This window comes from Chaetomium tenue (genome assembly GCF_020726465.1).
Source record: "Chaetomium tenue strain MPI-SDFR-AT-0079 chromosome Unknown F5144scaffold_4, whole genome shotgun sequence".
Lineage (NCBI taxonomy): Eukaryota > Fungi > Ascomycota > Sordariomycetes > Sordariales > Chaetomiaceae > Chaetomium > Chaetomium tenue.
In genome coordinates this window covers 2080660-2100307 of record NW_027117332.1, presented here as the reverse complement: position 1 = coordinate 2100307, position 19648 = coordinate 2080660, and the positions used below count along the sequence as shown (strand labels likewise).

The following is a 19648-nucleotide window of genomic DNA, read 5'->3' as shown; positions in this document are numbered from 1 at the left end:
AAAGATACAAGCAAGGCCCAACAAGCCATGCTTAAAAGCACGAAATAGAGGCTTCTCAAGGTATCTAGGTGTCAAAACAGCCGTCTCCTCTCCTTGACCTGCTTGTAATCCATGATCCAGTCATTGCCCTAGCCAACCCCCAAAAACGCCCCAGCCATGAGATCTAGTCGTACACGACAATATTAATGTTTCTTCCTTTTGTCTCTCCCCTCCGGTCCGACATGCAATGAATGCGCAACGGCGTGGCTTAAAGACCGCGCCTGCAGCCTCCCGCGGATGCTTGCCTCCTGTAAAACTGTGGAAAGAAAAATAGGAAATAGGAAATGGTGACAGGCAATTGCCATGGCTATGGCCATTCATGTCTTGCCGTCCGCCAGCGGTTCTTGTCACGCAGCGACCTTCTCAACCACCTTGCCCCCTGGTAGCTCAGCATCAGCCTCGTCCTTGGTCGCGGCGGCCGCAGTGTCCTTCTTTTTGTCCTGAACAGCAATGTTTTGCATGGCCACCTTGTCCTTTTCCCACTGCCCGGTGGCATCACCGAATGACTCTTTAAGCTTCATGGCCTTCTCTGCTTTCTCCTTCTCCGCCGCCTCTTGGGCTAGTTGCTCCCGCTTCATTTGCTATGAGTACGTTAACACTGGTCGCGGACCCATCCAAAATTGATAAACACCTACCTCCATGTGCTTTATGTCATCTACACTAGGCTCGTACGCGTGCCAGATGGTGTAGTGAGGCAGCCCGATGACGGAGAGGTCCATCTTTCGCGCCATCTATCGTTGGGTTAGCCAAGATCTAGCCACCAGACCTTGAGTCAAAGCCTACCTTGCCAAACCCTTCGGTTTCGGCATGCTTCTCAAAGCTAAATGCCGGGAAATGGACGCCGTAGCGGAATACCTTGGCCTTGGCCAAGATACTCACACCGCCAACGCCATCAAGCTCCATCTCCACATCCGGATCGCCGTAGGGGTCTCGGAGATACGCCAAATGGGGCCGGTAAGTCGCATACTCGGCATAGCCTTCCACAATCACCGCATCCTCATCAAGCGTATCGGCCAGCGTCAGGGCTGTGTCGGACTCCTGCCACGAGTTCAAATCGTACGGCTGCTCTCCACCAAGCCATTCCGGCAACGGACGCCACACATCTGCAAAGAGTCGTCAGCATTTGGGCAACATAACAACAACCTCACCTCCCAGGTAGATAGGCACTCACTCGGAACGATAACATCCTTGTTATGCCGCATGAGATCCTCCAGAATCGTAAACGGCGCCGTCTCGACGTCCACATCGCGCCAGTACACCCACGAGTGATACGGCCGCAGCGCCGCCGACAACAGCCAGTTCCTCGCCCTGGCCATAAGCTTTCTCCTCCCCGCCTGCGCCGCGAAGCCGTGGCGACTCTCAACATCCTGATTCACCACCTGCCCAAAATCCTTCTCAATAATCGAGATCTCCCCAAAGTGCATCGCCTCCTCCTCAGCCGCCTGTATATCCTCCAAGCTCTTGACCAGCACGCCCATCGTATTATCCTTAGAATCCGACACCAGAAACGCCAGGTCGAGCAGGTGGTGGGGGTACGTCAGGTTCTTCAGGTGCGAGAAGAACATGGACAGGTGGGCCTCGGCGTCGCGGAGGGGCACGCACACCAGGATGCGCTCCTCGCGCTCCCAGCCACGCGCCGTGCCCTGCACGTTAGACAGGTCGTGGTAGCGCACCGTCTCGAGCTGGAAGTCGGCGCCGCTGGACGAGAGGAGGCCGAGCGAGAAGATGGAGAGGAACGACGACGAGCCGGAACCGCGCGTGAAGACGTAGAGGACCAGGAAGAAGAGCACCGCTGCTACGATGCCGATGCGCACGAGGGATTGTGTTCGTCGGCGGTTGGCTGGGTTCGAGCCGCGTGGCTGGTATCTGTACGGGTAAGAGCTACTTGTTAGCATTTTGTCCAAACGAGGTTGTTGGCTAGGATGGGAGGATACGAGATGTACAGGTGGGGAGGAGGGGATGAAAGGGGCAGAAACACACACCTGTGAGGAGAGATGTCGAAGGTTTTCCCCCGCGGGTACCCATTCGAATAGCCGCCGACATGATTTCTAGGGGTCACCTTGGACCCCGACGTTGCGAACGGCAGCATTGATCGTGCACGGAGGGTCTAAGAGGTGTAGCACCCAACAGGAAGTTTGCCCCTTCGTACATGCGCCTGCGGCCGTGTACGCACTCGCCCTGCTACTGTCCTCCCGCAAGAAATTTCGATCGAATTTTAGTGGAATCGGTGGGATCTAGGGTCGTCGGGTGTCAGCGCATGGCTGATGTCGTCGGGGAGGGTGCAATCGCAGGCGCGTCGTACAAAAGTTAAAAAGGAAAATGTGTTCGTTCGTCCCAGCTCTCACCTCCCTAGCCGTGGCGTATCGTTTCTGGAAAACACTCCGGAAAGCTTGGCGCCGACCAACTCCTGGTCTTGGGGGGCACACTAACGTCGCTTGGTGTCAACTGAATTGCGTGCCACCAACTTGCAGCTGGCAGTTCCCCATGGGTAAAAAAAGGCCGACTGCAAATGTGGATACCTCGACTCCTCGACTCCAGGAACGAAATGAAAATCATCCGGCACATCAACATCCTACGAATGCAGATTGGTGGATTTATTCGATTTGGCATATCTCTCTGGAGTTATTTTTCTAAAATCGTTTGCTCATACATTTTTTCCAATTCATCTGATTGACACTGCACATTAAGACGGGATGGTGAGTTTAACATTGTATTTTTATCTTTATTTCTAAAATGTCTCCCGAGAGCTGCATTTTCGCAGATGTGTTTGAGTGGGACTACAGGGGCAGTGGCTAGCTTGGCGTATCTCTTACCTGTTCGTGTTGAACCCCTCGTAACAACCCCTGATCGTCCGAGAGAGTCAATGGGGAAACCTGGAATCTGGTAAGGCGTCAGCGATCATCCTGTACCGGGAACAGCATGAAAAAATTGAGTGAAGAATCCAGTATCAGACAAGCCGGTTTAACTCAGCCCTACGTAGCCGGCTCGACCCGACATGCACCATAACGGTGCACACCAAACCCGAACAACGGAAGCTTAATTATGTCCCCGAAGGAACAACACCACAACCCATCATCACACCCTTGAGAATAATCCAAAGAATGCTAGAGTGCGGATGGAAGGCTCGGCCCGTACATATCGTTGAATGGATAAGCTATGGTCATCAGGGTGGAAAGGAAAAAGCAGCAGAGCACCACTATGCATACCGTCGCTGGATATGGGACTCGAGCGGTAATCAAGGTTGCTGGGCGAAGCTATTCTGAGTAACTTGAGCAGAGTCAGCTAGCGTTCAAGAACGGATTGCGGGACTCTTGACGATGGGGTTTAGGGTGATATCAGAGATTATTTTGGTATGGGGTATCTTCATTCTTGTTCAGAAGCAGAACTGAATTGAAAGGTTCTCATCATGGAAGTGGGAGGCAGATGCGGAAAAAGAATTGGCCTTACCTCGTCATTAAATCCGTTATGGTCGAGGTAACAACAATGTCGAATGTTCGAGGCACACTGTCGTACTGTCAGTCAACTGTTGACACAAAAAAGACGGTATGATGCATGCATCAATTGATTCGAGTCAGATGGTAGTGCATGTAGTTCGTTCGCTCAGAGAAATCGCGTGAACAGTGGATAGGAGATCATCATGAAAGGTGTTGGGGGAGCAAACGAAAGCTGGCTGGTTGGACTTACTGATCATTCTATGGAAACCATATCAAGTCGGTCGGCAGTTGGTGAGAAAAAGTAAAAAAAAAAATTAAAAAAAAGAAAGAAAAAAAGTGAAGGCGTCAAGACGGGAACCAGAAAGTCATCGACTCGAAGAACACCCCCGTCAGCGGTTATGCGACTACCGCCGGGCAAAGCTCCAAGAGGTCGCCTGTCCCTCAAACAACTTGTGCTCGGCAGCAGACGCAGTAATCACTTCATGCGCATGGGATGGGTGCACATCGCGTTGTCAGTCGCGATGTGACCCGCGGTGGTTTTTGGAAAGGAAACGAAGCTCAGAGCTCGATAAATTTTCAGTTAAAACGTTGGTGGATTGGTGGGGCAGCGGGGGGCCCGAGCGTCTGCGTGGCTTGCGCCGCTGGAGCTGTGGCTCATCCAATTTGAATTGAGGCTCGCATTCTGTGAGCAACTGAAAGATTCTCGACTGAGACTGCCTATCAACCAAGACAACAAAAGAGCTAAACACGCAAGCTCCATTCTTCTTTTCACCGGTTTTATTCATCACGAGATTGAATATCCACCCCAACCTTCCGTTTTGTCCTCTAGCTGCAAAGCCCCCTTGCGAGAAACGCTCAAAAATCTTGACCAAAATCCATCAAACCAGGAACTGGATCTTGTCGACCATGGCGGATAGGAGACGCATCAACGGCCCTGCTGGTGCCACAATACCCCCAGTATTCGACGATGTCAGCACCCCAAAACTCAAGTCTCCGAAGACGAGGTCACGCCCTCCAAATACGACCCGGAAAATGTGTATGTATTCTTTGTTTTCCTTTCGTTGAGCTATGCTGACTCTGTACAGACCTTAAGACCGGCGTTACTCCCTCGGCGTCTGGGTCCGCTTACTTGGAGATTGAGACTTCTGCAACGCCTGGCGTCTCTGGGCTGAAACTCAGCTGCTCGGTTCACGGGCCAAGATCGCTTCCAAGATCCGCCCCCTTCTCCCCACATATCGTCTTGTCCACCCACGTCAAATACGCTCCGTTTGCGACGAAGCAGAGGCGCGGATATCTTCGTGATCCCAGCGAGCGGGACCTTGGTATTCACCTTGAGGCCGCTCTGCGCGGTGCTATCATTGCCGATCGGTGGCCCAAGAGCGGTGTTGACATCATCATCTCCATCGTGGAAGGCGACCAAGACCGTGAGACGTCCCTGCTACAAGGCGACGAGGTTTGGGATATGATGAATGCCCTAGGCGGGTGCATTACAGTGGCAGCAGCCGCCCTCGCCGATGCCGGCATCGACTGCGTCGACACTGTCGCAGGGGGGGTTGCTGCTCTCGTTCAAGACGCCGGCGAGGACTCTATCCCAACCGTCGTCGTCGACCCCATACCCTCTGAGCACGAGAAAATTCTGGCAGCTTGCTGCATCGCCTACCTGCCAACCCGGGATGAGGTAACGAACCTCTGGTTCAGGGGTGACCTGCCCACCTCCGACATAGACCTTTACACAAGCCTTGTTGAGAAAGGTATCCAGGCTTCAAAAAACGCCAATCGCGTCCTAGTCGGTTGCCTAGCCGAGACGATAGAATGAACGAAGTTTGTTCTCGTCCACTACGATGCCACATGCTTCCCCCGGCAAAAGCTCGGTGGTGCTTCCGGCCTGCAGGTCGCTCTGTCAGCGACCATCTCAAATGAGACGAAGGGTGGCTCAGAGGAGGGCCCTTGTCCGATTGCCCGAACGTCATACTCGGCTGTGGAGGACTAGCCGCATCAAAGAACCCACGACATTCTACACACTAGTTATTTCCGGGTGATAACTAACTGCCGCGAGCCAGCTGCATTGGGGGACTGCCAACATTCCACTTCGTCTTTGATAGCGACGTCTCAGTCGGAATACGAGCATGTTGCATTGACCAACTTGTTTTTTGCATACTGCAGGAACTGGCTGCCTTGGCAACATCCCAGAAGATTTCCGGGCCGTTTTGGAGGGCTAGGCCTTGCGAAACGTGGGGGAACGGGCTGAAGGCGGGGTGCTTACGTGTCGGCGGTTATTTGCGTCAGAACTGAGGTGCTCAGCCGTCCTTCGTTGCTGACAATGGAGAACGAGATACCTAACTTCCACTCCCGAAATATGCCGTTGAATCGAATGCTAGCCATGGTGTGTGTGTGTCGGTGCATCGAAGACGGTTTGTGCCGTTCACAGCAGATCTAGTCCGCAAACAGCAAGATGGCAGCTTGGATTTAATTATCTCTGCAGTTGTCTCGTTGCAACCCCCACTTGTTTCGCTTGGCCAACGTCCTTCCGCAGGCGATCCATTTTGATCCACAGCACCTCATGGAAAAACACGCTGGCGGCGGGCCACCACTGCCATGATTCGCCGCCCCCTGACGTTATCGGACGTGATTCCTGTGTCCGGTCTCCAAAGAGAGTGCGACGGGGCAACCTCCCAACAACACTTTCCCACCAATTCAATTCGACTCACTCAGCCGCTTGGGCTGTGTACCTTCGTTTAGCGACAATTCCTCGAAACCACTCTCGTTACCTCGACATTGTGCGCCTTGTCTCGTTGAAGTTACCGCTTTCAAATTAGGTTGAAACTTTGTTTTACGTTCGTTCCCCTGTATCCGCTCGTTCGGGTCTCGACCCCTTGGCGCTCAATACCCTCGTCGAATTTCCCATCGACTCGATGTTTGCGCGCACCGCGAGACTTCCATAATCAAACGATTCTCGGCCCGAAAAACGAGTGTGATCAATATCGCCGACGTTTGCCCACCTGGACTCGAGTTCCCGCCGCGCACCCTCGCTTCATTCTCCCATGGGTAAGAAGTCGCGATGGGGCGTCATCCTAGACGCCGGCTCGTCTGGGACTCGGCTGCACATCTACCAATGGAAGGATCCCAAGAAGGCGCTGAAGAGCGCGTCGCAGGAGGAGTTGCGCAATCTACCAAAGCTTGTGACAGAGAAGAAGTGGACCAAGAAAATCAGGCCCGGCGTCTCGACGTTTGGTGACAAGGTGGAGGAAGTTGGACCAGAACACCTACAGCTTCTCGTTGACCACGCGTTGGATGTGATACCCGCGGACAAAATCCAAGATACCCCTATCTTCCTCATGGCGACCGCCGGGATGCGACTGCTCCCGCAAAGCCAACAGTCAGCCTTGACGCGCGAGATCTGCTCCTATCTGCGACAAAATACACAATTCTCGCTACCGGACTGCGACCTGCACATTCAAGTCATCAAGGGCGAAACGGAAGGGTTGTACGGGTGGATTGCGTCAAATTACCTCTTGGGCGGGTTCGACTACCCCGACAGGCACCAACACGGAAAAGGGCACCATACATATGGGTTTCTGGATATGGGCGGCGCCTCGGCACAAATCGCTTTTGCACCAAATGCGACCGAGGCCGAGAAGCACGCAGACGATCTCAAGCTCCTACGGTTGCGTACTCTCGATGGGCACCCGGCTGAATACAAGGTCTTCACCACGACCTGGTTGGGGTTTGGCGTCAACCAAGCCCGAGAGTCCTACATCAAGAGCCTCGAGGACCGGTACGCGGAGACCGAAGCCGAACTGCCCGACCCATGCCTACCAAAGGGGCTGCGGACAACTCTGCGCGGAGAACTGATCAGCAAGCGGAAACCAAGAACGGCCACCCTCATCGGTACCGGGCACTTCGACGAGTGCCTGCAATTAACGCACCCGCTCCTTGGCAAAGACAAGCCATGCGAGGATAACCCCTGTCTGCTGAACGGCCAGCATGTTCCGGCCATCGACTTTGATGTGAACCATTTTGTTGGCGTGTCGGAATATTGGCATACGACGCACGGCGTGTTTGGCGGCAAGGACGATAAGGCGTATGACTTTGCGACCTATCAAGAAAGGGTTAGGAATTTCTGCAGCCAGGATTGGAATCAGATCACGGCCAAGATAAGCGGACGGAAAAAGGACGAGGCCAAGGTCGCCCAGGAGGCGTGCTTCAAAGCATCCTGGCTGATCAATGTCCTCCACGAAGGCATTGGAGTTCCCCGGGTTGGCCTCGAACAACTCCAGACGGCAAATGTTTCCAAGGGGGTCCTCGAGCACGCCAAGGAGAAGGGATTCATCGACCCATTCCAGCCAGTTGACAAAATCAACGGTATTGAAGTAAGCTGGACGCTGGGGAAGATGGTCCTCTACGCAGCCGGGCAGGTACCGCCAGCCACCGGCGACGACAGGCACCCCGTGGGATTTGGCAGTAACGTCGTGGGAACCCCTCAGGACTTCCAGTTTGCCGGGTCCAGCTGGAAATCCGTGGGCAACCAGACAAACGACGATGACGACTGGGACCTTGACACCGAAGACATCCTCGACAAGGCCAAATCCAAATCCATAACCGGCTTCTTCGCCTTCGTCGCTCTCCTCCTCCTCCTCCTATATTTCTTCCGCAAGCGTGACTGGCGGATGCGCTTCTACAGCCGCGTGAACTCGATCCTCCGCCGGCCCCGCAGGCCCGGGGCTAACGGACGCAAGGGAAGTGCCGGGGCGCGGGCTTTATCTGGACTTGCGACCAAAATCTTCGGGGGTTCGCGGCGGCCATCTGGTGGCGTGACGTACGAGCGCGTCATGGAGGAGGGCGATGCCAGCCAGTTTGAGCTGGGCGATGTCGAATCGGACGACACCAACGAATACTCGGACTCGAGCGATGCGCTGTCGTCGAGCTCCAAATCGGCGGCGTCGTCGAGGCGGTTTGGCTTGTCGTCCGGGCTGGCTACCCCGCAGGTTGTTGACCACCACCACCACCATTATCACCACGGCCTGGCATCGCCGACCGTGTCAGCGCTGGATCGCAGCGGGCTAGTCGTGCGCACCGAGAGCCGCGAGCGGTTGACGCTGCCGCCGCATTTGGCGTTGTCTGGAGTTGGCAGGCGGAGTAGAGCGGGGAGTCCGACTAGGATGAAGAGCCCTTTGATTTCGCCGCTGCAGGAGACGTAGGATTGTCGAAATGCACGGTTGGAGTGTGTGGGAAAAGATACCGTTGCCGCTATTGTTTGAGAGGCTATTGTTTTAGTATTGTTCTGCTTCTGTTGGTGTTGATTGTTTGGCATGGTGGGCTAAAACTTTTAGTATTGTTGTCTTCTTCTGTGCAGGGTACAGCAGGCATGGCTGGCGGGAGTAGGAGTATGGTTTTCTTTCTTCGGGGACGGCGTAGACCGGCTGTCATTTCCGGACTCAACTTGGCGTCATATGGGGTTTGTTGCCGGTCGACCTGCGACGAAAGATTTTGTATCCGCGTCTGACGAGGTTACGGTTACTATGATACATGTCTAGAGATTATTACTCCATGACAACGCAACGCTTTTGGCTTCCTCCCTCGCCCTCCAGTGCTCCCTTCTCTCTATCCGCACATGAAACCAGCTAAAATACGCATCCTAAGCTCCCCTCCTTAACCCCTTTCCTCCCCCTCGGCCTTTCAACCCATATCTCCTCTTTCACATCTCATCCCTCTCTAAAAACCCCGGGTCACTCCTCACCCGCCCCTCAAACTTCCGCCACCACTCCTCAAACGCCTTCAGCGGCACCACCTCTACCTGGCCGGCCGTGCCACTGAACCCCGCCAGGAAGTTGAACGCATTCTTAATAATCCTCTGCGCCAGCACCAACGTACTCGGCTGTTGCTGATGCCGCACCAGCGCAGAAGAGGAACCCGCGGCCGACTCAGACGAAAGCTCCATGATCTTCGCCGCCACCGCATCCGCCGGCTCCAGCGACACCCCAATCACCACATTCCCACCACCAGCACCACCGGCACCCCCACCACCCCCCGCCGCCGCCCCCGCCGCCGGTCCCAGCTTAAAAATAGCGCTATCCTTCCCCTGCCCAATCCCGCCCAGGAACTTGTGGTTGGGCTCGACCTGGCCGGGGGAGGGCGGGGTGATGAGGTAGATGGCGGCGGCGGTGCGGTCGTCCCGGGGGGCGTCGGGCAGGAAGAAGACGGCGATGTGCGAGAAGGGCCGCGTCGGCGGGAAGGCGTACAGGAAGCTCGTGGGGGAGGGCGTTTGCGTGGGTGTGGTGACGACCGGGTAGCCTGCTGGGAGGAGGCCGAAGAGGGGGGTGGCCATTTTTTGGGAGGGTTGGGGGGGTTGTTTTTTCTTTGAGTGGTGGTGGTGATTGGTTTTTGGGCTTGTTGTTTCCGTCGTCTTCGTTGTCGTGTGTAGGTAATAGGTGTCTGATAGTATAAATTTGTCCCGAGGTGTCAATGACCAAGGGTTATACTCTCATCGGGGGTGCCCCGGGTGTGGTGATTTTTTAAAATTGCTGCGTGCTGTGAGCGAGGTGCTGCTGATTATAGATCCAATCGTCCCCCGGTTTTATTTCTACTATGGTAATTTGACGGGCCAGCCTTTGTCTCAAATTTTTGCTGTTGTGGTTCCCCGTCGAAGTCCCTGCCAGGTTCGAGAGTGATCCACGGGATGTCGCCAAGCATCAACAGGTATGAAGCCACCAGCAGCACCTTCCCCGGTCATGGCGGGGTCCGCGGGGTCGTCACACTGCAAACAACGGATTGGGTGTCGTCAGTTAATTACTTGATCTTTACTTGATCTGTAAGTCTTGAATTAATGCCTTTCCTATTTCCGACTATTACCATACTCTACCAAGGGATAACGGTGTCCAAAACCAGTGAAACTATCGCATGAACACCAATCGAACCAGTAGGATCAGATAATTACCACAAAAGTCCCTCCTTCGTATCGTCGGTTTTGCAAGTGGAGGCAGGGGTTTTTGGACATGCAGGAAGGTCACGCATGCTCTCCCCACCTTACATTAAACTGAGCCCCTATCCTTTTCACTGCGGTCTTGTATACCTTTTTGTCAACATCTACTAGTTTATGATTCCAATCCCCCATTGAACCACCAGTATTCTTTTTTATGACCTGCGTATAACCACTCAATTTTGCGAACCTGCCGGAAAACCTCATCATGGCGCCTCTCCTGTCCGTTTTGGATTTAGTAAATAAGGTCGATGGGTAAGCCGCACCTTCATGGTATCCTAGGGTTTCTCTCATCCACTTGGCCAAGGCCTCTTATAATGAGGCATTGCCAGCCCTTGGAATGAACCGATGGGTCCTGGTGCACATGGAGTACCTGCTGACATGCACACATAGGTTCCCCGATCCCAAGCAAGACCCTGAGCGGTACTCGGAAGAGATGAAACGACTCTACACTTTTGTATGGGCGGACACCGAGGGAACGTTCCCAATCGGATATGTGCCACTCTCAGTCCTCGAGGCCCTGCAGAAAACTCCCGAGGGCATCAGGGGCCCTATGAAGATCGACCACGATGCCAGGACGATCCGGTTGTTCCAAGAGCCGGCCACCGAAGAAGAGCGCAGCCAGCTCGTGGCCCAGCTGACCGCGCACTGGCGCCAGAACCAAACATTCAAAATCCTCAAGGGCTGGCGCGACGAGCTCTTCCCGGTTTACGGCCGGAAGGGCGAACTACTGTTCAGCGTCGAGCGGGTCGCCGTGGGACTGTTTGGGTTTGCGCGCTATGGCATTCACATGACGGCATTCATCCGTTGCAACGACGACAAGAGCCGCTATGATTTCCGTATTTGGGTCCCCAGGCGTGCCGCCGACAAGTCGACGTACCCAGGCATGCTGGATAACACGGCCGCCGGCGGGTTGGCGACTGGCGAAGACCCGTTTGAGTGCGCCGTCCGAGAGGCCGACGAGGAGGCAACGCTGACGGAGGATTTTATGCGCAAGCACCTTAAGGAAACTGGCATCATCACGTATATTTACATCACGGATGAACGCGCCGGGGGAGAGCCGGGTTGGATTTATCCAGAGTGCCAATGGGTCTACGACCTTGAGCTGCCCGCGGACGGCAGCATCATCCCGCGCCCCAAGGACGGGGAGGTTGAGAGTTTCAGCCTCCGGACCGTGGAGGAGGTTCAGGAGCAACTGGCCCAGGGGCTATGGAAGCCAAACTGCGCAATGGTCATGCTCGATTTCCTCGCCCGGCACGGGATACTGACACCCGAAAACGAGCCGCACTACGAGGAACTCCGTGCCAAGTCACACCGCTTCATCGAGTTCCCGGGCCCACACTGGCCGCACTGGCAGCATGCCTCTCCGTTAGAGAGGACGACATAGAGCGACAAGCAGCGGGCGGTTCGGCAGCATCGGGCATCGTATGTCCTTGCTCGCCAAAACCTTCCATAAAATATTAAGTTGCCATCCCTGAACGCCAGATATCCCATGAGACCTTCTCCCATCATGCTGCAAATCATCTATATCTTCCTGGAATCCAAACACCGTAAGTCTTGGGAAAAGACCGATTACCTCTTCCGGGCAAGGAGGTAAACGTAGTCCACGCGCAGAGGCGTCAACTTCTTGTACGGCCCCTCGAGCGACATCAGAAGACCACCGAACGAAATATACGCCTTGCTGTTCACCAGCACGTCAGCACTCCCTAGCTCCGCCGCGCCAATAACGCCAGCCAACCCAAGCCGCGCAGGGGGGTTGACTCACATCGCCTTCCCATCCTCGGCATCCTCAAATTTGTAGATCTTGCCGTAGCAAACATAGTCGAAGATATCGGCTAGCGTGGCATCGCTGGCCCCGGCCTTGGCGACGTCGCGCCACCCGCGTTCGTCGTCCTTGCTGCCGTCGTAGTGTAGTGATGTCGCCAGCGCAACGTGCAGCTCCTCGTCGGGCTTGCACGGGAACAGCTCGTTGTTTATATCCAATGTCATGGTGATGCTTTTGTCCTCTGACTTGCAATAGATACGGTCGACCCGGTCGTACTTGTTATCGCCCAGCCGCTCAATGCGGAAGTGCTCCTCGAAGAGCTGCGCGTCCGAGGCGATGTTAGACATTTTGGCTGAATTTTGGTAGCGGTGATGGATCGGCTGAGGTGTGTAGGATGGGTGGGAGACGGTTTGATGGGGCGGATCTTCGTGCGAGCGGGGTGTTAAGAGGCGGTCGCGGGTTTCCAACAACGATGAAACAACGATGAATGGCGATGCGGAAGATGGAGTTTGGTGACAAAAAATTCCGGAAACGTTCATCAGCCTGCCGCAACCAAACCCCTGCCCACTGCTGCAGTGATGTGGGGCACATGCCGATAAGAGCTTTTTGCCTTATCAGCACCCCTCCAATCCCTCCAAAAGTTACCACTTGCGACTTCCAACCATGACACCATGTCATTCGTGAGGAGAAATACCGTGCTCTCCGCAAGGCCAGGGCGGCCGCCTGCTCAGGCGGCGCCTACAGTTGAAAGGCAGCAACTCGCGCCAGGAATTCGACCGTCGCCTCTTGATGGCAGGCCCACCACATCAACGGGGACGTCATCGCTCGATCAGCTCCTCGCAGGGCACGGAGGACTGCCTCTGGGAACCTGTCTGTTGGTCGAGGAACAAGGAACCACTGATTTCTCAGGGGTTTTGCTCCGATATTACGCCGCCGAGGGTCTCGTCCAGGGCCACCAGGTACATCTTGTTGGATACCCGGCAGAATGGAGACATCAGTTACCCGGCGTAGCTGCGCCAGATAGCAAAGCTAAGGCAGCACAACCAGCGCCAGCCCCAGAAGAGAAGATGAAGATCGCTTGGAGATACGAGGCTTTGGGGAATAAATCAACTCCAGGCACAATAGAAAGGGGGGACACCAACCAGGCGACATTCTGCCATTCATTCGATCTCTCCAAGCGCCTTCTGCCAAGCGCATGTAAAGGTTCACTACATCCCACCCCGAGCACATGTCCGCCGACGTTCGACCCGCCCAGCCAAAACGCAACCCCATTCAAAACGATAATCACACACTTACAAACCAAACTCTCGACCTCTTCGCCCACCCACATTCACCGCATAATCATCCCCAGCCTGCTTCTCCCAAGCCTCTACGCCCCGCACTGCGCCCATCCCTCCGAAGTCCTCCAATTCCTGCACAGCATCCGAGCTCTCCTCCGCCAATACCCAACCCAACTTACCGCGATTATCACCCTGCCGACTACCCTTTACCCACGAACCTCCGGTCTCGTCCGATGGATCGAACTCCTCAGCGACGGCGTCATCGAGCTAATACCGCTGCCCGCCAACCCCGGCGCGCCACCGCCCCCTTCCTCGGGATCCAAATCCGGGGGAGCAGACAAGAGCGACCAGGCTCAAGGTCTTCTATATGTTCATACCCTGCCGGTGTATCATGAAAAGGGGGGCGGTGGGGCTGGGGCGAGTTCGTTCCGCGAGACGCTATCGTTTAGTCTTAGTGCATCGAAGGGTTTGGTGATTAAGCCTTATAGTCTGCCACCAATGGAGGGCGAGGAAGAGGCGGAGAAGTCTTCGGGAAGTAAGGGGAAGGAGGGCATTGACTTTTGAGCAACGCCACGATGGTAGACCCTGGGGGTTATACCCGGTCTGGAAACACGATGTAGGGTGACAATGTTAACATGAGCACACCTCGGCGATCTAAAGCGATATCAAATGTCAATGCTTGCCATTTTGGACAAGACAAGCAAGATCGGGGACAAGAAGCTCTGCCAGTGGTGGTGGGTGAGTCTCTGGCCCTGTCGATCCGTGGCGGATTTGATTCGATATGCATAGTAATTTTGAGAATTTTAAATTCTTATGGACACTATATGATGTTTCCCATAATCCTACTCTGTAGAGGCTGTTTCTACAGATGTGGTTGTTGAGTTTATTTCACTATCACTTTACAAAAATACGGTATTTAGGCGTAACTCAATTCATCATTTCCGCCAATGTGGGGCTCCATGGACGACGAGCTTCCCGCATAAATTTTCGAACTTCAAAAATCCCCCATCTTTTCCTTTCTCTCATCGACGCTGCTCAACGCAGCAGCATCCGCAAGCAAGGTCAGTCACATTCCCTTTTCAAAATATCTTGGAAAACAACATGATTATATCCATTGTATAATAATCTGTCAATCCACCGATTTTCTGTGACGACAACATACATCATCAAAAACTTTATGACTCCCATTTCCATCTCTTCTGAAGCACCATCAAATTTGCGTTTTCGAATCGTCTCTAACCGAGACATAGGACTCCAGAGTATCTCGAGCAATGGCTGCATCAACGGAAAGACAGATCCGGATCTCGCGCGTGGCGGGCCGGTATCTCGTCTTTGACATTGACGATGTCGTCCATATCCGCCGTCACTACGGCATTTGTGCTGTCCTGACGGGCACCATGCCGCAGAATCCGACGCAGAATCTTTTCCTCGGCTTGCCCGTTGAGCTACACGCCGAGGAGGCTAGGTTGCTTGTCGACAAGGGCGCTGGCTACATCGCCGATGAGCTGACCGACCACCTGTCGCAGCTTTCCGCCATGGACACATCGACCCGCAAGGCCTACCTGCAGCACCTCAAGCAGCAGCGGCGGAACGCACAGCAGGTCTTCGACGAGGAAAAGGCCAAGGTACAGGCGAAACACCAGGGCAAGCGCAAGGCCAAACCTGCTGCCGTAGCCGAGCCCCCCGCCGCAGTAACAGAACCCGAAGAAGACACCTCTCTCTTTGACACCCCCAAACCCGCCGCACCTCCCCTCTCCGCACCACCTAAAGAACCCTCCCTCCCGGGCGTAACCCCCACAACAAGCAGCCCTCTCCTCCCAGCCCCCACACCACCATCCCCCGTCAGCATCCCCCGCCCGGCCAACTACCCCCTCTACCAGTACCTCAACGCGCGCGGGTACTACACGACGCCGGGCCTCCGCTTCGGCGGCGACTACAGCGTGTACCCGGGCGATCCCTTCCGCTACCACGCGCACTACCTGGCCAACAGCTACGGCTGGGACGAAGAGGTGGCGATGCTCGACCTGGTGGCGAGTGGGCGGCTGGGCACGGCGGTCAAGAAGAGCTTTCTGTTTGGCGCGGAGAAGCCTGCGGAGGAGGGTGCTACCGGGGGTGGGGATAAGGGAGGAGAAGGGGAGGTGCGGGTGTTTTGTATCGAGTGGGCTGGTATGTAGTCGATTGTGGCAGTTGGATTTGGCAAGATTAATATGATACCCCGTTTTACTTTGAGATTTGCTACGATGGCTCTATGGTGTTGTGGAAAGGTGATCAGCTGGATTGATATACACTGCGATTTGTCCCTGACGCTGAAGACCGGTGTCATGGAATAGAGATGATTATCTTGCCATGCTTGTTGTTCTATGTTGCTCCCCGGACGAGAATATGTACATCCCCCCAACCCCCAACAATGACTACCGCAATGCGAACCCCAACGCCCAAGCTCAAGATTAAACATACCGAGGCCACGTCAAGACAGGACAGGAAATACAACTACTGCTCAATTATTAAATTCGCACAAACAACCCCGGAAAAAAAAACACGCTAACCCCCCCCCCCCTCTCCACACTCGCCAACCTAAGGTACATAGATCCGACTAAAACTAATAACCTCACGCCGGCAACAGACACACTTGTCGAAGTTGTTCATAGCCAGCGACACGCGGCAGTCGTCGCACAGGCTCAGGCAGCGGCACGGCCACACGATGATGGTGCGCGGCGCGCTCTGGCACACCACGCACTGCGGCCCGTCCGGGCCCAGCCCGGCGGCGCCCGTCGCCCAGGACGAGTTGGCGTCGCCGCCTGCGGCTGTTGTTGTGCCGGGCGGTGGTGGCGGCGTGGATGACGAGGCGACGGAGCTGTGCTGTTTGGTGGCGGCGCGCCGGGAGAGGAGGAGCTGCTCGAGCACGCGGGCTTCTTCTTCGGGCGTCATCTTCTCTTGGGTCGGGGCGGCGAACTGCCGGCGGGTGTGGATGGCGGCTTGGTTGTTGGTGAGGAGCACCTGGGCGCGTTGGCGCTGGAGCTGCTGCTTGAACCGCGAGCGCGTCATGATGCCGTCGCTGGTCAAGTGCGCGGCGAGCGCAACAGCTTCGTCGCGGTCTTCGGGGCTTTGCGGGTTCAGTAGCCGGGCAAGGTCGGTGGTTGCGATGGGGGTATCAAGGAGCGGGGTGGATTCGCGCGAAGCGCGGGCTGATGCCACTGCTGAGGCAAAAGAGAAGGGGGCGGGGTTTTGTTGGGTTGGGGTTCGCTGCCCATCGTCGAGAGGCTCATTGTCAGATTCCCAGTCTAGTTCACTCGCGGTTTCGGTTGTCGAGATGATACTAGTGGTGTCATCGAAATCCTGCTCGTCAAGGTTGGTGGCGTCTGGAGTTTGGGGGGTGGGAGGAGCGTAGTCACCGCTCGAATCGTTGTTTCCCCACCAACCCCCCCTGAGGAAGTAGCTGTAAAGCTTGGAGTCGACTTCTGTTTCGTTGGCAGGAGGATTGCCATGGCTGGCTTCTGCTTCTCCATCATTGTTGTCCATTTGGCGGCGTAGTTCCGCCTCCACATCCACCCAGTCGGCCCGCGGGACTACGAAGAAGACCCTCCCTTCACCGGGGGATAAGACGTCGACATTCAGCCCGCGACCGCGCCGGCCGGACTTTTTGGATGACGACTCGGGCTTGGGTCGCTGCGATAGGCCCTGGAGCCACCGTGGAGGCGTGCGTAAACCGAACATTGCCATGGTTTTGATCGTGACCAACGCCCACATAACAAACACTAGTTTGCCGATATGTATCATGTACTCAAACGCAATCAGCCACCTAGAACTGCGCTCCGTGGCGCCCACGCCGTCCCGGACCCTTCTTCCGGCGGCTGTGTTATTTTTCGGGATTTGCTGCGCTGCCTTCTCCCTCGCGTAGCCGCTCATGGCATGCGTCTGTCCGTCCTTGACCGGCACAAGGCCAATGGTGCCGACCGAATCGAATCGTGATCCGGGAATGCCACCACCGATCCACTGCATCCGAAGCTCTTCCAGCTCACGGAACCTGTCGTCTTCTAGCCAGGTATATCTCTTCAAATTCACTTGATGGTCTTCGTTGAGGTAGACGGCCTCGCTCGCCATGGTGATGGCACCGAAGCCTGCTCGCAAAAGGGCAGTGTAGAAATCCATATCTGTCCGGATACGAATATCGGAAAGCGATACATTCGCTTGCATGTTGGCATGGGCACGCTGAAGGCGTTGCCGGAGGGACAACTGTTCTCCATTATGGTCGCCCTCGGGCGTAGCAACGGCTGAGAGCGCCAGTGCTGAGGCGTAGACGACTCCGCAGGCGTAGATCCCGAACAGGATGAGGATATGGGGGATGAAGCCAATGATGCACACGGTCGGGAACCTCAGTAACCCTTGGGCCGAAGGATCGTCGACCGAGAAGTTGAAAGCGCTCCAGAGGAGACTCGACATGAAGCAAAGGCCCCAGAACCCCGTGCTGACGAGGCGGAACTTGGCTTGTAGGTTAAAGATGCCGAGGATGTGGCTCGTGGCATGGCTCATGGCGGAGAAGAAGGCCACGAGAAGTACCTCGGCGGGCGTGTTGACTCGCTTCAAAATCATGGACCTTGTGAGCGCGATCTTGGTTCCAAGTGCTGCTTGCGAGGTGGCGGTACCGTTGGTGAAGAGACTCCACCCCAGCTGGTTGCCAATAGCAGCGTCAGCCTCAGCAAACGCGAGGGAGTGCTCGAACAATGTCATGCCCGTTTCAGCGGCTACCGGGCGGCCTTGCACCGCGCAAGAGAGCACCTCCATGAACTGGCTCAAACAATACGTCCCAAAGAGCGGCCAAAGCCGGGAGAGAGAGCCCACTAGCTCGGGTTGCTCTCGATCATCCCAGGGGATCATTTTCACCGAGCGGCATGATTCCTCGTCGGAGGCCCCGAGCAGTAAAGTCGACCCGAGCCGGTTGAGAAAGTGGTTCGGTTGTGCGAACATCAGGTCAGAACTCTTGGTCGCATTTCCCCAGCGCAGCTCGGAGAAGTCGGGCGAGGTCTGACACTGTATTGATTGTAGGAGCCACCGGGCCTGGAGGAGAAGAAGTATCACAGGAGCGATCCGCATGAACAGGCGGACGTGCCATCGAAGCCGAAGCCTACGGCGAGTAGCAGCGAATATGTGGGTGCGGTTGAAGATAACGGCCATGGCAATGCAGCAGAGCGCCCACTTGCTGGTGGCGTAGCTGAATACACCCCCCAAGCCTTTTGCGCCTTCCATCGAGAACCGCGAGATGAAAGCGTTCGGATTCTGGGCCACCGCATCCGCGACGGCGGCAGCAGCCAAGCTGGGCGCAGAAGACGCAGCGGTCGATGTAGTTTCGGTAAGGGTTTCGACAAGGTCGGCCGCCATTATTGTCGAGGTGGAAAATAGGTCGCTGTTCGTTGCATCGGGCACGATTCGCTGGCCAAAGGCGTCAATGGCATCTGGAAACGAGATGAAAGAGCCCAGTCGGCCCAATCTCATAACCATGCGAGGGCCTGCCCAAACGAGATCCTCCAACGATGGCGTCAACTTTGTCATGTTTACTGCCAAGCCGAAATGTTGGGCCGTCCATATCGTGAAGTTATGCCAGGCACTTGCATTGTCGAGCGCTCCTGGCATCGCTGCCGCCACAGCCTCTGGAATAATGGTATGGTCCATGACGGCAGGTTCAGATACAGACCCGGGACCGAGTGTGAACCGATCGTGGAGTGGTCGAGCGACCAGGTGAGGTACCTGGATGTGGCGAGCGGGAACCTCGGGAACCCAGAGAATCCCAGGACAGGACGGGCAATCCTAGAAACCCGAAACCGTGCCGGGTCAAGCAGGTCGCGACAAAAGAAAGGAGCGCGTATTCACGCACTACCCATAAACACCGTGTCTTGCATCTGTGTGGGACACTGCCTTAATCGTACATGGTTAAGGGGGCTGCAGGAAGCAGACGGGAGTTTGAGAGTTGAAGGGGGTCAACAACACTCAGGCAGTGGATGGTGGGCAAATGTCATCGCGCCGCTTGCGAGATGCCGCTGTGACGCCTTATCCTGGCAATCATTTCCCCTTGGTCTTCTGATGGTGGGGCCTCTTGGCATTCTCGCGGGCCGCTTCGACACAGCATGCAGCTCCTACACCAACTGCCAAGCCAAAAGAA

At 55.6% G+C, this 19648-nt stretch overlaps 9 protein-coding genes across 9 annotated transcripts; 5 read left to right on the top strand and 4 right to left on the bottom strand.

Annotated features, from left to right (window-relative positions):
* Nucleotides 1-386: 386 nt before the first annotated feature.
* On the bottom strand, nt 387-2082 carry F5144DRAFT_592795 (Anp1-domain-containing protein; the record flags this gene model as incomplete). The annotated part of the gene is made up of 5 exons (XM_066790393.1): nt 387-620; nt 675-770; nt 823-1142; nt 1211-1905; nt 2018-2082. 5 exons carry the CDS (start codon nt 2080-2082, stop codon nt 387-389), a joined length of 1410 nt encoding a protein of 469 aa, XP_066643069.1.
* A 2297-nt stretch (nt 2083-4379) lies between these two features.
* On the top strand, nt 4380-5289 carry F5144DRAFT_602689 (3' exoribonuclease family, domain 1-domain-containing protein; the record flags this gene model as incomplete). Its single annotated transcript, XM_066791229.1, has 2 exons — nt 4380-4509; nt 4559-5289. 2 exons carry the CDS (start codon nt 4380-4382, stop codon nt 5287-5289), a joined length of 861 nt encoding a protein of 286 aa, XP_066643068.1.
* A 1225-nt stretch (nt 5290-6514) lies between these two features.
* F5144DRAFT_489178 (nucleoside phosphatase family-domain-containing protein) lies at nt 6515-8671 on the top strand (the record flags this gene model as incomplete). The annotated part of the gene is made up of 1 exon (XM_066785711.1): nt 6515-8671. One exon carries the CDS (start codon nt 6515-6517, stop codon nt 8669-8671), a length of 2157 nt encoding a protein of 718 aa, XP_066643067.1.
* A 345-nt stretch (nt 8672-9016) lies between these two features.
* Nucleotides 9017-10278, bottom strand: F5144DRAFT_572552 (uncharacterized protein). The gene has a single exon (XM_066788900.1). The coding sequence runs from the start codon at nt 9796-9798 to the stop codon at nt 9169-9171; it is 630 nt and encodes a 209-aa protein (XP_066643066.1). The 5' UTR covers nt 9799-10278; the 3' UTR covers nt 9017-9168.
* Nucleotides 10279-10657: 379 nt separating this feature from the next.
* On the top strand, nt 10658-11836 carry F5144DRAFT_489670 (NUDIX hydrolase domain-like protein; the record flags this gene model as incomplete). The annotated part of the gene is made up of 2 exons (XM_066785748.1): nt 10658-10704; nt 10843-11836. The coding sequence occupies 2 exons, from the start codon at nt 10658-10660 to the stop codon at nt 11834-11836; spliced, it is 1041 nt and encodes a 346-aa protein (XP_066643065.1).
* Nucleotides 11837-12021: 185 nt separating this feature from the next.
* F5144DRAFT_490157 (DNA-directed RNA polymerases I, II, and III-like protein) lies at nt 12022-12561 on the bottom strand (the record flags this gene model as incomplete). Its single annotated transcript, XM_066785777.1, has 2 exons — nt 12022-12130; nt 12215-12561. The coding sequence occupies 2 exons, from the start codon at nt 12559-12561 to the stop codon at nt 12022-12024; spliced, it is 456 nt and encodes a 151-aa protein (XP_066643064.1).
* A 307-nt stretch (nt 12562-12868) lies between these two features.
* Nucleotides 12869-14403, top strand: F5144DRAFT_572547 (Elongator complex protein 4). The gene has a single exon (XM_066788899.1). The coding sequence runs from the start codon at nt 12886-12888 to the stop codon at nt 14056-14058; it is 1173 nt and encodes a 390-aa protein (XP_066643063.1). The 5' UTR covers nt 12869-12885; the 3' UTR covers nt 14059-14403.
* A 100-nt stretch (nt 14404-14503) lies between these two features.
* Nucleotides 14504-16028, top strand: F5144DRAFT_235900 (uncharacterized protein). The gene is made up of 2 exons (XM_066783301.1): nt 14504-14555; nt 14753-16028. The coding sequence occupies exon 2, from the start codon at nt 14766-14768 to the stop codon at nt 15666-15668; it is 903 nt and encodes a 300-aa protein (XP_066643062.1). The 5' UTR covers nt 14504-14555; nt 14753-14765; the 3' UTR covers nt 15669-16028.
* Nucleotides 16029-16068: 40 nt separating this feature from the next.
* Nucleotides 16069-19041, bottom strand: F5144DRAFT_491645 (uncharacterized protein; the record flags this gene model as incomplete). Its single annotated transcript, XM_066785873.1, has 1 exon — nt 16069-19041. One exon carries the CDS (start codon nt 19039-19041, stop codon nt 16069-16071), a length of 2973 nt encoding a protein of 990 aa, XP_066643061.1.
* Between the last annotated feature and the right edge of the window lie 607 nt (nt 19042-19648).